This window comes from Photinus pyralis, unplaced genomic scaffold (genome assembly GCF_008802855.1).
Source record: "Photinus pyralis isolate 1611_PpyrPB1 unplaced genomic scaffold, Ppyr1.3 Ppyr1.4_LG1, whole genome shotgun sequence".
NCBI lineage: Eukaryota > Metazoa > Arthropoda > Insecta > Coleoptera > Lampyridae > Photinus > Photinus pyralis.
Window position 1 is genome coordinate 70,294,586 of NW_022170249.1, and position 12,488 is coordinate 70,307,073.

The 12,488-nt window shown below is 35.0% G+C and overlaps 2 protein-coding genes and 1 long non-coding RNA gene across 4 annotated transcripts; 1 reads left to right on the top strand and 2 right to left on the bottom strand.

The window, feature by feature from the left end:
- Positions 1 to 1,499: 1,499 nt before the first annotated feature.
- LOC116180275 (uncharacterized protein C14orf119-like) lies at positions 1,500 to 2,421 on the bottom strand. Of its 2 annotated transcripts, none has more exons than XM_031500185.1 (3): positions 2,266 to 2,421; positions 1,865 to 2,117; positions 1,500 to 1,816 (listed from the first exon to the last, which is right to left on the bottom strand). In XM_031500185.1, exons 2-3 carry the CDS (start codon positions 2,057 to 2,059, stop codon positions 1,625 to 1,627), a joined length of 387 nt encoding a protein of 128 aa, XP_031356045.1. In that variant the 5' UTR covers positions 2,060 to 2,117; positions 2,266 to 2,421; the 3' UTR covers positions 1,500 to 1,624. The 2 variants fall into 2 exon arrangements, with proteins under 2 accessions (XP_031356045.1, XP_031356053.1); XM_031500193.1 differs by having other exon boundaries at positions 1,865 to 2,090; positions 2,266 to 2,413.
- A 1,220-nt stretch (positions 2,422 to 3,641) lies between these two features.
- Positions 3,642 to 4,283, top strand: LOC116158722. The gene is made up of 2 exons (XR_004142800.1): positions 3,642 to 3,780; positions 3,912 to 4,283. It is a non-coding gene; the product is annotated as an uncharacterized LOC116158722 (long non-coding RNA).
- Positions 4,284 to 7,558: 3,275 nt separating this feature from the next.
- LOC116159648 (synaptotagmin-16-like) lies at positions 7,559 to 12,324 on the bottom strand. The gene is made up of 8 exons (XM_031472669.1): positions 12,306 to 12,324; positions 11,476 to 11,731; positions 11,298 to 11,427; positions 11,048 to 11,251; positions 10,536 to 10,802; positions 10,321 to 10,484; positions 10,130 to 10,271; positions 7,559 to 8,510 (listed from the first exon to the last, which is right to left on the bottom strand). The coding sequence occupies exons 1-8, from the start codon at positions 12,322 to 12,324 to the stop codon at positions 8,310 to 8,312; spliced, it is 1,383 nt and encodes a 460-aa protein (XP_031328529.1). The 3' UTR covers positions 7,559 to 8,309.
- Between the last annotated feature and the right edge of the window lie 164 nt (positions 12,325 to 12,488).

Sequence of the window (12,488 nt, forward strand, 5' to 3'; positions counted from 1 at the left end):
AATGATTACTTATTGAAGATTCAACAAACCTTTTCTAAAAGAAGCATGTTGATTACCAGAAATTGTTTGGGTCTTATGCAATAACGTCAACAACGCCCAGAGACACTACTCCACTCTCCTAAAACTTTTGAGCCGATTTTGTCCAAAAGTTGATAAAAATATCTTTATTGTTATAGCAGATGTTAATACGTTTGAATGAGTAGGCTAACTCGCTCTTTAACTGTGAGGGTTTTGAGATATATGTAGCACAATACAATTGTATTATTTTACATCTCAATACATGATATTATTATATATGATATTATAAAGTGATCAGTTTAAACGCAATGGTAGGTGAATTAAAACACATGAGTAGGTGTATGCATTCTAATAACAACTGTCATTCTTATTTCACATGGGACGCGGAGCACGATATAAAATGACGTTTAGAGCGTCTTGGATAATAAATAACCATTAACTTTGATTCCATAACAGAAAAACTGCTCCAGTGGTAGATCACTGCAAATTTCAGGTCACACATGGCTGGTATTAATTGGTCTATCTAGTTTGAGGTTGTAATAATAATAATAACATTTATTTCTGTTAACGTGCCAATGAAACATTTGCAGAAGTCAAAGGAAACATGTTAAATGTTAAATTCGATATATATAAATTACCGTCTTTAAATTCGTTATTATAAAATATGCCTTCAATAAGAAATTTTTTTAATCTGGATTTTAAAGTAATGGTTTTAGGTATACCTACTATCTATAGATCTGAACACTGAAAAGTTGAAAGTGGCATACACTAGCGCCCTAATCAACTGGCAATGGCTTGTTTTGACGTCAATTTAGTGTCGTATAGAGGCAAGAGGGGCGGGGGGGACAATTTCGCTGCCTAGGCAGCAGATACTTAAATATGGCCCTGCGTTTAGCCCCATTTTATGGGCACTCTTTTTCAGAGAATCTTTCTACATCTAACGTGCTATGGAAATTCTGATAACAAATTCAGATATTCTCCGAAAAAAAAGGTGCCCTTATATTGAAGGTGATGCTAACGGGAATCGTGCATTTCCAACCGCTTAAGCAAGAAAAATGAAAACAAAATTTAACATTTCTGTTTTTCAGTGAGTTATTTTTAAAGATTTTTCAAAAATTTTAAATGCGTTTTTTTGACTACAAAAAGGGGTAACTTTGCCCCTTTTAACCTACATCTGTATGTAATGTAAGGGTCCCTGGTTCGAATCCGTGTCCAGGCATGGATATTTGTAAAACAGTGGGTTCTGTTGATAAGAGGCATAGACTATGCTGCTTCTCTAAGGGTAGAACAGCCTTGACTGAAAGCCCGTCCACTTAAAAATAAAAGATGTATATTATACCTTTATTTGTAACTACTAAAAATATAAACTGGAATAATGTAAACAATTGCTTAGCTGCCGTATAGTCAGTACACTACACTTTACCATTGGCCACGACATTGGCACGTACATATTTGCCAAACAAATTAAATAATCAAACAGCTAAATTGCAAGCTATATATACACGCTTTCATTCAACTTACATCCTTATTAAAGTATGTAGAAATAAATAGAATTAATTAGGTACGTAGATATGCAGGTAAAATAAAAAAAAAACTATTCATATAGTTAATCTTCCAAAAGGTCCTCTCCATTTGTCGCATTATGATTTTCGTTCAAAATTTCCCCATTCTCCAAACCTTGCTGCAATTCCACATTTAACTTTGCAGCAAAAATCTCATCGATGTCTGATATTTTCGTTAAAAAATTGTCTCTTTGTTCAGGATTCCAATGGCCAAACCATTCTTTGAATAACTTTATCTGAAATAGTTATTTACAAGAAAATGTAATTATCTTGTCAATGCTTACCCGGCACTCGAACAACGACATTGGTTTATCCTGGCAATTGACATTCGACATGTGATTAACAATTCCATTTACATATACCTTATTGGAGTATTTCTCCGCTAATATTGGCAGAAAATCGGATCTCTGAAGCTCACTCCACTCGTTAAACCATTGGATTAAATATCGAATTTGCGCTTCGGCACTGATATTGGTCATGATGTATGAAATAAACAGTCTTGTTTTCAGTCTACACAGTGAATAGTGAAATGTAAATCTGGAACAATAAACCGCTTTGTGTTCTTTTATTAGAAGTTGGAAATATGCAGTAAAGAGAAAGGTTACTAAATACCATGAGATTGCAAGTTATTGTTTATGAATAAAATGGTCAAATTAGCCAAAATTTCTTTTACCTACTCGCTTACCTTGAGTGAAATTTTTCTTATCTTCTAATGAACATCGACAACCGACAAAATTTTCCTCATTTGTGTTAGAAATTTTTAAAAAGGTTTCATTTACCGTAATGACCTCGCACTTTTCAAACGAGCAGCCTTGACCCCCGCGGCCGATTTCTTGGTTATATGTACAGGATCGTTCACATCTTCAATCATTGTATATACAGGGTAGTATTTTAAAGTTGCAAGGTTAGTTTATCATAGGCGCTTTCTTTCGGCTACTTCGCAATCATGATTTCAAAATCGTGATTCATAGGATCACGTTTTACGAAAGAACGCGCGAATTTAAATCAAAGTATGGTTAAGTTTACGTAGTACACATTTGCATTCGAATTACGTATTTTTTGTTTGGATTATGAAAATAATTTAAATTCAAGTGGAAGTACTTGTGCGATTATGCTCCTCTTCAGTTACAAATATGGACTAACCTAACATTTGAGCAAAAATATCCTTGCATTTATAGGTTAGGAATTCGTGATCATAAAACTTTTATGTTCAGTTTGTTCACGATTTTAGCAATCATGATTATAAGATCACACTTCGAAAGAACGTGATTTGACAATCCAAACGCGTTTGCATCACCGAAAGAAAGCGCCTCATGTTCACATTGGGCGCGTTCATAAAACCAGTTGTGTTTTATGAACGCGCCCAATGTGAACATGAGGCGCATGAGGAACAATTACCGATACGTCGCTACTTTACGGCAGTCGGCCATTTTTAAGCGAGTTTGTTTTACAACAAAGTATATGTAGCAGTAGATCAAGAATAGCTACCGTTTTACTAGTATAGTCATAGCCAGAAAGCTCTTACACACTAATAGTAGAGTACGAATTAAAAAAATATCCTAGTTTGCATACTTTCACTGGACTAGCAACGAAAATTGTGGATTCTCGTGTGTCACGGGCTTTTTACAGTGTTGTGATGTATCTAGATACTTGTAATTTTTTACTTATATCTAGATACAGTATCTGGATCTACTTAAAAAGTATCTAGATACATAAGATCCTTTTCAAAATTTGTATCTGTATCTACAATTCAGATACTTTTTTTTACATTTTCTTTATTGTCCAATTCCATTAATCAATATTATAATGATGTATTAAAATTATATTTTCAACTGACAAAACGCTTTTTATTATTTGAGGGATGTCTCATGTCGCTTTACTTTGTCGAACTATCAAAAAGTCACCTTTTGCATTTGAGTTTCTTTTTTGAATTTGGTCCCGTTTTATATTTTGCACAGCGCCACTTACTACAAATCTAGGATTGCAGTAGCGGATATCTTTATTGTGTATGTGAATTCTTCTTTCGTAGTTCTTATGTAATTGTATAGTTCAAATGCGCCACCTACATAATCTGAAGTGTAGTTCTAGCTGAGGCTGAGTAGTTTATAAGTTTACTATTCTTGATTTGTAAGGTTTATCTGTACATTTTTTATTGTTAAAAAGGAACTTAATTTAATAAGTTTTTAAATCAGTAAACAAAGTAAGTAACGTAGGTAATTAAAAAGCGAGTTTACTAAAAAAAAGATGGTAACCTTGTGTGATTAGGATTCATAACCTAATTGTATATTGATGACATAACACTTCTATTCTCAAACTCTGTTTTCATTTTAGAACAATGTCTTTATCGCCTTTTCTTCGATCGCCCTTCACCGACTTGACTGGCGCAATGGTCAGTCACCAATGGTACGGACAATGTGCAGATATGGAATTAAAGGTGATGGATTGTTTAGAGGCGTACGGAGTTGATAAAGGGCGAAAGAAGTGTGACACTCTCATTCAAGACTTCCAAGAATGCGCTTCACGAAAAATTCGAAACCAACGTATTATCGAAATGCGACAGGAGAGGCATCGGCAATATAAAGCAGGGGAACGTTCGAAGGAAGATTTGTACGTTCCTACCATTAAAACAAATGGATATTAGTGTAAAACTTGTAATTTGTAGTAATATAGTCTGATCTTTCAAATAAAATATGTTGGTACTAATTGTCTTTTTTACTATCAATACTTTCATGGATACTATGTGATCAAAAACGAGTTGCTGTCATGTCACCTTTGGAATTTTTGTTTACATGGGAAATCTTACTTGAACTTCCCAAGGCGGCTCGACCGCCACTCATTTTTGATCATGTGGTAATTACAATCTCGGTACATATAGTAAATAACTATATAGGTAATCAAGTCCAACACCAATACTTGTTGCTTCGTAATAGTTATTTATTTATTATACAAGATGATAAAGGGATGCTTTAACTATCAAGTGAATCAACTTTCACAAGATGTTTAGTTTCCTCTGGTGCCATTGTGTATAATACAAAACTTGATTTTAAAGTAAAAGCCATAGAAATCATTGCTTCCGTTCACCAGGCGAAGTGATATCTAAAGGCGGGAAAGACTATAGTAAGATGTCTCGCGCGAGTTGCTGTCTGATAGCACTGTCGAGGTGTAGATATCACTGTGCAATCCCACTTATGGTGGTATGTAGTATGTACACCTCGCCAGTGCTATCAGACAGCAACTCGCGCGAGAAATCGCTAGTCTATTACCGGGCTTACCGCCTTTAGTTAGCGCTCCGCCTGGTGAACGCACTCATTATAAAACTTCTGAAAATTCTGAATTTATATTTGATGTCAAAAGTAACAAGCTTAGGTTCTGGCGTTTCCACTATATTGTTTTTTGTTCTGAATTTATTTCATGCTCCGCGTCTCTTTTTTAAGACTAAAACCGTTGAGTGAAGGATCTAGATCCTTCACTCAACGCTAAAACTCAATGCTAAAACGTTGGCAAAATGTGGTGTACAAGGGATACTCCTACGAGTAAAAAATAAAAGGGGAGAACCTTGCATTAAAAGGGGACGAGACGGAAATTGACAAAAAAGGAAGTTATAAAAGTGCGAGAAGAGTGGGGAGAAACGCGTCATTATTGGCAGTGGTGTAATAAAACAAAAACTGACATCGTCTCTTCGCTGTTTTATGATAAGAAGTCAAGTCGACGTAACTGACCAGCGCCATAAGGAAGTGATATGATGACGACTTCCGTCGCCTGTTATGCTATTTCCCACCACCGTTATATTCTCTCCTCTTATTTTTTACTCGTACTAGGGTACTCAAACAAACCATGAAAATGGATACGGGTAGAAAGAAGGTAATTGGGAAAGTAGATGAAGGAATATTTTCACTGCACGTGGAGTAAATGTATAGTCGAATGTTCTGATTGGAGGGAAGAATTGGTTTTGACTGGTAGGCGTAGATTGTTCGAGGAGAACCGTCAGGCAATGCGCGTTGAAATGCGAGCGAAGATGGGCCAAGGACCTGTCAATTAGCGCATTGCGTTTGTGTTGAGCCGTGAGCGAACTTAACTCATCAGCCACCGAGAATTGATCGCATAGAGGATTTTATATTGTGTGTTATTTGAATTTGTGTAATTTATCGGAGTGAAAAATCGCTATTGGCTGCAGTCTGTCGTCTGTCCGCCCGTCCGTTCGTCACACGTACTCCTATACACCACCGAACCGATTTGGGCGATATAAGGCCCATTTGAATGGGCTTGCTCTAAAGATTCCGTGCATACCGATATTTTTTGGTTTTGCACATGCGCAGTGTCAAAAATTTGGTTTAACGCATGTGCAATTCTAACTTTTTTTTATTTATGAAGAGATTTAAATTAAACTTTATATGTAAACACTACGAAATATAAGTAAAATTAATGACATTTTCAAAATGTTGTTTTGCACATGAGCATTGCGCAATGCCAACTTTCTTATTTATTAAAGCATTTAAATGAAATTTTATACATAGACATTTGGAATAAAAACAAATCTAACACCAGTTGGAAAAATTGGTTTTGCGCATGCGTCGCAATCACACAAAACCTGTCGATGATATCAGTCGATCTGTCTGTTTGTACAGTGTACCCTCATTTCCGGCTAAACAACTGAATCGATTGGAACTAAATGTTGCACACATATTCTTAGACATAAAAGGAAGAATTGCGCATGCGCAGGTGTGCGGGTGGTATCTGTGCTAGCCACAGCAAATTTTTAAAGCTGCCCTTTGGATGGATATATTGATCGTAAAAAACACAAATCATGAGTATTTTTTTTATTTTGTACAAAATATGTTGGAATATAATTACAAAGTGCATTTGTGGTTAAGGTGCAACATATTTCCATGCAAAATTTAATACTGACAATATTATAGAAAAATGTCATACAATCCCCTTTCGTTTGGTTTTTAGAAATACCTACACATTGTATTTCCCCTTCCATTCACTTAAGTAATTACGAAGGCATATAAAATTGTAGGGATGGGGAATAGCAGTACTTGATTTAAGTTTGATCTTTAGTTTCTATTCTACAACTTACGCAATGCAGCCGTTTAAACAGTTTTGTTAAAGACTCCGCTTTTACACATTTTGGAATCATTGGTTCGCATTTTCAGTTAACAGAGGGCCGCATTTTTCTTTAATAGAGTGTAGTTTATGCAGACAAATTGTTAAAATTTAAGGCTATTATTAGTGATATTAATTAGTGTAGCGCGAACACTTTAAAATCTAAAATTTTATTTACATTTTAAAAAACTGCCATAATTCGCAGCAATTAATGACTACTTAGTATGACTTTTAATATAAGAAATAAATAAGACGTGATGTAGCCAGAAATCACTTTGTAAATGGTCCAATAAATCCACAATATTATACGTAGTATTGTACAATTTTGACTTATAATACGTACTACAAATTTACACGCCATCCACTTGATGTATTACACTTATATCTGAAAATTTTCTTCATAAATACATGTTACAGTCTACATTTTATAATCAATCAAAACATATTGTATCGCAATATGTCCATCAATCACATTTATATCACAATTAATATAACAACTGTCATAAGAATATCCAAATATTTATTGAACACATGAAATTGACTATTTTACAAAATACATAAGTTGAGTGAATAACGGAATGGAGTGTACCTACTAAGAGTACTTTTTGAAAAGCAACCGGCAGGTTTAATATTTTGAATTGTATAAAAATATTAATAATCTTTCACTTAATTGTACGTACCTAATTATCTTTACTTAACACTATATGCGGTACGTTCAAGGATAAAATTGATAAAAAACATTTTAAAACCTCTATCTTGCGTTTTGCAAAAGACCTGTGCAGATTCCATATTTTGCTTAATTTATTTAAATGGAAGATAGAGAGATGGTACCCTGCACCTGCTTGAACGCTTGCTAATAATTCATTTTGTACAAATAAGTAACGTTCAAGTAAAATTTAGGCATTATATGTGCAACCCTGTCATTAAGATCAATTCTTCAAATATTAGACCCGCTTAAACTGTGCGAATGGTCAACCGAATCTGCTTAAATAAATATTGCCTCTATACGTTTCAAAAATCGCTCTACAAAGTAATAAGACACAAAGGGTTTGTCTTATTATGATCGATTTTTGAAACTTACACGTTACATATACTTATCTTATATATCTTCTCCAAAGTATAAAACCTAATAATTTATGTATAAATACAATCATTTCTTTTTAATACAACTATATTTTTGTGTGTAAATGTAAGCGTTTAGTCAAATGTACCCATCCCTACATAATTCTTTTTTTTTATAAATTTACTAAGTAAAGCTTATATTTAATTTGTGCAATGGTACAATAAGAGTAGGACAAAGTTTTTTACCTATAAAATTTTTGCCGGTTTATAGAGTTGTCGATTTCTCTGCTCCCTCTCATAATGTTGTGTGTTGTTTCAAATTAGATTTCAATATCACATTTCATGTATTTTGTTTGAGTGAGTTGTAGTTATGTTTGTCAAATATTTGTTTACCTTGAACGAATTTACACATTTTAATTTCAATATAAGGCAATGAAAATACAGACTAATAACTTATATATAAATAGAAATTGGTACCAAATTTTAACAGTAACAATATCGTTATTTCTCTTTAAAGTATAAAAAATTATTAGCGATTTAGTTTGACGCCTATAAGTTAAACTATGATTGCACCAGGACGTGCCATCGACAAATTTGTTCCTGTTGGAATTCCTTCATGTCCATCCAGTGTGCCAGTTCTTCCGCGCCGCTCGAGTTCAGTCCCAAGCTAAACCAACCGACCATTTCCTTCTTTTTGGTTACTCCACGTCTGTTGTAGACCGATGCCATTAGTGTTACGTCTGCTAATTGGAAAAGCGCCACCTGCAAACAGTTTTTGGTAAATCTTTACAAAATACAAGGCACAATAGTATAGTTAGGGAATATATTTGAAGAACGAGGAGCAATTGTCCCGCGTTAAATTTCATGAGCAACTCGGAATTTCTCTTGCAAGAAGTTTTTTTTGTAGGGGGGGAACGAATACACTAGGAAACGGTGTTGATTTTAAATTGTGGAATGTACGTTCCTTACAACTAAATTATATCTCAACAAGGAACGATTTTCCAGTTATTAAATTTGCATTTTTGATCGATTTAACGGTTGAGATCCGTGCCATAGATTTCGATGAAGTAGACAATTTTTTTCCTAAAGACTTTGAGTTATGACTACAAAAAATTCGACAGTAACAGTTATTATAATAGAGTTTTTGTTAGGGTCTAAAAATTGTATGGGTTTGATGGTCGAAATCGAAAATCTCCATCCTTAAAAAAGGAGTAAAAATATTGTTAATTTAATGAGAACACAAAGCCGACTACTTTTCTGCGTTCGTTCGTATTTTGTCTAAAAACGTCCATGCCGTTCCATACATTGCGCATGTCTGGAGCATTTTTATGCTTACTTGAAAAAAAATCGTTTTATGACAAAGTTTATCGGTTATGGGGGTAGTTTTTCGATATGGCGAACTCCGAAAAAGAGACTTTCGCTACGAATCTGTGGAACTGGGTGTGAAAGGTATTGTAGCGAAGCGATGTGAGCGAAAATCACAAAGATAAATAGGGTGGATACTAAAAACCTATTGCTTTTTGGAAAAATCGTAAAACATGTTTCAGAGTTTTCGTGGTTTTTCTAAGCATGTAAATCTAATCAACATCGCCTCGTAACAGGGTGAAAGTTTGAAGCTTCTTCAATGAGATCTAGAACCTATGTATTTGTTCAAAATCAAAAACACGCTACCGGGCAAATGTTAAAAGTGACGCGGAAAAGCCTAGTTTAAGAAAATTGATAGAACAAAAAAACATCTACCAAAACCAGTTTTCTATTAATTCGGAAGAGATAAATGTAAGAATTGGAATTAAAAGATTTGAAGACACGGGGAAAAAGTTGAGCATTTTAAAACCATAGTATCCTTATTTATAAACCGGTCCTACATCTCTAAAAGATTCTAGAGCAACGACGAGAAAGTTTTGCGTTCTTGTAAACTCGTATAAATATGTTATTTATAGAACTTGCAATTTGAGTGGAAGGGAAATCCCATTATAATTTCCGATTGAACGTTGAGTGAACCAGCATGCAACGCCACCGTAATTGTTTGTACTATTTATAGTGCTTGAATGGATTAGAATGATGGCCTTTTATATTGTGATTCTCTGGAAACGTAAGCGTATTGGTGAAAGGTATTGAGCAGAAATAAAACTGCCCCTAAGAGCGTGAAAAGCACGAACGAATGAACATCATATGCAGCACATCAATGAAATCTGCAAACAAAGTTTATCGCATGGTAGATCCGGAAAGATTTGTTTAGTCGAAATAAACAGGTACAACGACCTTTCACATGAACTGCTACGCTTTATCAACATACTTTTCGAAGGTGCCAAAATAGTGCGCACTTCAAATCTCACAACGCACCAAGAACATCAAATTATCTGTAACGAAAGGAAACTTACTTGGAAAACGAAGGTTTCTTTAAAAAGTGGGTTCGGTTGGCCTCTCCTAACTGTCGTTTTACTGTAACCAAGTTGTTGGCCGGTACTGCTAACCAGATGTAGCTTGACGTATGTATCTGGAGCTCGATTTAAGGAAAGGTTCCTGAAAAGACAGTGCGAAAAGCACTTATTGGTTAATAAGCCCAATTTACCTAAAATGTGATCCCTTGACGATTTCTACACTAAGTCTACCAGTGGTCGCATTATAAGATAACCCAAGTAACAATTCAGGTACACCTCCGTGTTGCATCGAATGCGTTGATCCCGTACTGTCCGAACGAGCTAAACTCATTAGTTCTCCCGTATAACCGCCTAACTGTAAAAAAAGATCAAATATCCTTTCGTTTGATCTAATACGAGAACATACCGCAGTGTTCGCTCGTGGCTCTAAGTTTAACCAAAAATTATTTTCTAATTCGAGATTTATGTTGGCAAAGCTAACTATGGCTTCTCCTATAAGTCGCTCTCTACGCATCCTTTCACAGCCGTACAGTCGCAGTCTTATACCCATCGAATTTACATCTTCGGGATTTACTCTATGTAATAAAAAACTTTCCATGTATTGTGGATTTTCTCCCGATCTAATCTTCGTTTTGTGCTTCTGTTTTTTACTGGGTAGTAATATCAACCGCACCTACAATTGTTTAGTTTCAGAATCATGTTCTTCTATGTCTTCAGGAACCCCTAGCAAATTGATTTCTTATGAATCTTTATAGCGCCAAAACAAAGTGGACTGTACACTGACAAAAGAATTTATTTCGAGACCAGTCCTTTGTAAGTGAAACAATGATATTAAAATATGAACAAGAAAGTCGCTGTGGCATAGATGATAATGCATAAAAACGTGATCACAATTTAATAATTGACTACTTTTTTTACCTGGGTGTGTGTGGGTTGACCGCGATCTCTACTTGGAATGTCACGGGCTTGCAATACATGTACAGTCATTTTTCTCATTGGTGCATCGTATAAGAGAGCTATCTCTAAATGTCCACATTTGTTTACTAGCTGAGTCTCTGCTTCCGCCTCAATGCATGAAAGAACTTCCGTTCCATCTGCTTCTGTATTCATCAGTACTATGCACTACAAGACGGTCATTAATACAAATATAAAGTTCAAAACTCCTTACATCTCTCGAACTGTTACTATGGATACTGTGTTGGGTTACTTTGGAAACAGTTTCAGTTTTTTGATAATTTTCTTGTGTTTGTTCTTCATTTTGATTGTCTATTTTTGTTTCTCGTAAAGAATTAGGTGATCTAAGGTGGTAAGTGAGATTTCGTGCATTTACGGTTGTAAGTGATTACCTTTGGCCACTATTAATTTCTGCCGTCACCTTTGTAGAACTAAGACCATGCTTCTCCCCGACGGAACTGGTTGTTGAACTGCATGAACTGTTACTGCTAATTCCAACTCTACCCTTTTCAACTAGTGAGATTAGGTCATGCGGAGAGCGAGGAGGAAAGTAGGGTCCCACTGTTCCAGAAGGACCTGGAAGTGTTTTTCCACCCATTTCCGATTCCGAACTGGACTCTCCGCCAACATCGAATGAGTATGCTTTCACTAAAAATAAAATTACATGTTAGGGACCGGTATTGCGCAGTGCAATTAAATTTAATGAATAACAATTCTATTTTCAACTTGGTACCTTCGTGTCGTAGAAGGTATTCTATTGATCAAACAAGATAATACAGGACAGGTTAATAATGTAACAAGTTCATATTGTTTTTGCCAGCATCGTTAGATGGGCATTACCTATTAATATCACACTATGTTTTTCGGTGCCTACTTTCATTCGAAATCAGTTTATATGAAACCTATATCTACGTGGGTAGTAAACGTACATCGGCAATTTCCCATCTGGTTTTGTTATTTGGTCAAAAAATTAGTGATTGAAGGAAAATAACCTACCCGCACTCTTTGTCTACGTTTATATCGTCGTTGCGTGACAAGCTCTCATAGCTTTTAGAGTCTAGAAAAGGTTATATTAGAATAGGAAAATAAGGAAATTAGTGCAACTGATGTGTTTAAGATTATTATCTATATGGTAATGGTACTCTTTTTCCGCAAGATCAATAAGTATGCATTAACTATAGTACATTTAAACTATATCAACATAATTTTTAGGTATACCTACACATTTTTGGTTTGATCATAATAGGCTGCCCTACTGAAACAAGAGCGTTATAATAAACATTTTTAGCTTGAACAGACTATAATTGCAATTCGCAATTTCGCAACTCATCATTTTGCACCTTACAATCCCCTCTTTCTCTCCCATCCCAGTGATTTTGCACTACTGAAGTCGTACTAAATTATA